Below are 1,816 nucleotides of genomic sequence, written 5' to 3'. Positions count from 1 at the left end.
GGTGCCCCCCAAGGGACCTCAGGTGGGGCTGGGGGGCACCCAGGGGTCCCCAGAAGGACCCGTTGGCTTTGGGATCAACTCGTTGGCTTTGGGGTCGACCCACTGACTTTACTGACTTGGGGGTCGACCCATTGACTTCACTGACTTTGGAATCAACCCGTTGACTTTGGAGTCAGCCCATTGGCTTTGGGGCCGACCCATTGGTTTTGGGGTCACGCCATTGGCTTTGGGGTCATCCCATTGTCTTTGGGGCCGACCCATTGGCTTTGGGGTCACACTGTTGTCTTTGGGGCCGACCCATTGACTTTAGGTTTGACCTGTTGGCTTTGGGGCTACCCCGTTGGCTTTGAGGCCGACCCATTGGCTTTGGAGTCACCCCGTTGGCTTTGGGGCCGACCCATTGCCTTTGGGGTCACCCCGTTCGCTTTGGGGCTGACCCATTGACTTCGGGGTCACCCCATTATCTTTGGGGCCGACCCATTGGCTTTGGGGTCACCCCGTTGTCTTTGGGGCCACCCTGTTGTCTTTGGGGCCACCCCGTTGGCTTTGGGGCCGACCTATTGACTTTAAGTTTGACCCATTGACTTGGAGCTCTACCCGTTGGCTTTGGGGTCACCTCATTGTCTTTGAGATCTACCCATTGGCTTTGGGGATGACCCATTGCCTTTGGGGTCACCCCATTGTCTCTGGGGCCGACCCGTTGCCTTTGGGGCCGACCTATTGACTTTAGGTTTGACCTGTTGACTTGGAGCTCTACCCGTTGGCTTTGGAGTCACCCCATTGGCTTTGGGGCCGACCCATTGCCTTTGGGCTCACCCCGTTGTCTTTGGGGCTCACCCCGTTGTCTTTGGGGCTCACCCCGTTGTCTTTGGGCTCACCCCGTTGCCTTTGGGGCTGACCCGTTGCCTTTGGGGCCGACCTATTGACTTTAGGTTTGACCCGTTGACTTGGAGCTCTACCTGTTGGCTTTGGGGTCTACCCATTGGCTTTGGAGCCAACCCATTGCCTTTGGGGTCATGCCGTTGCCTTTGGGGTCACCCCATTGTCTCTGGGGTCACCCCATTGTCTCTGGGGCTGACCCGTTGGCTTTGGGGCCACGCCGTTGGCTTTGGGGCCGACCCGTTGCCTTTGGGGCCGACCTATTGACTTTAGGTTTGACCTGTTGACTTGGAGCTCTACCTGTTGGCTTTGGGGTCACCCCGTTGGCTTTGGGGTCTACCCACTGGCTTTGGGGTCACCTCATTGTCTTTGAGGTCTACCCATTGGCTTTGGGGATGACCCATTGCCTTTGGGATCACCCCGTTGCCTTTGGGGCTGACCTATTGACTTTAGGTTTGACCCGTTGACTTGGAGCTCTACCTGTTGGCTTTGGGGTCACCCCGTTGCCTTTGGGGTCACCCCGTTGCCTTTGGGGCCGACCCGTGGCCTTTGGGGTCACCCCATTGCCTTTGGGACCGACCTATTGACTTTAGGTTTGACATGTTGCCTTTGGGGTCACGCCGTTGTCTTTGGGGTCCCCCCGTTGCCTTTGGGGCCGACCTATTGACTTTAGGTTTGACGTGTTGCCTTTGGGGCCGACCCGTTGGCTTTGGGGCCACCCGGTTGCCTTTGGGGCCACCCGGTTGCCTTTGGGGCCGACCCGTTGTCTTTGGGGTCACCCCGTTGTCTTTGGGGTCACCCCGTTGTCTTTGGGGTGTCCCCCTGAGCGCGGCCGTGTCCCCGCAGCCGGAGCGCTGGAACAAGATCAAGCTGGTGGTGACGCGCGAGGAGGTGGAGGTGGCCTACAGGGAGGCCATGTTCAGCATGGCCACGCTCA

General features: G+C 58.9%; 1 protein-coding gene across 1 annotated transcript in view; it reads left to right on the top strand.

Annotated features, from left to right (window-relative positions):
* Nucleotides 1-1,725: 1,725 nt before the first annotated feature.
* Nucleotides 1,726-1,816, top strand: part of LOC110391831 (selenide, water dikinase 1-like) — a gene marked incomplete at its 5' end in the record, with an annotated part of 10,547 nt that continues 10,456 nt past the window's right edge. The window contains 1 exon segment of the mRNA XM_021383780.1: nt 1,726-1,816. Coding sequence (XP_021239455.1) covers nt 1,726-1,816 — 91 coding nt within the window.

Source organism: Numida meleagris, unplaced genomic scaffold (assembly GCF_002078875.1).
Source record: "Numida meleagris isolate 19003 breed g44 Domestic line unplaced genomic scaffold, NumMel1.0 unplaced_Scaffold535, whole genome shotgun sequence".
NCBI lineage: Eukaryota > Metazoa > Chordata > Aves > Galliformes > Numididae > Numida > Numida meleagris.
Note: the sequence above shows the minus strand (reverse complement) of the source record. Positions and strands in the feature narration are given on the sequence as shown.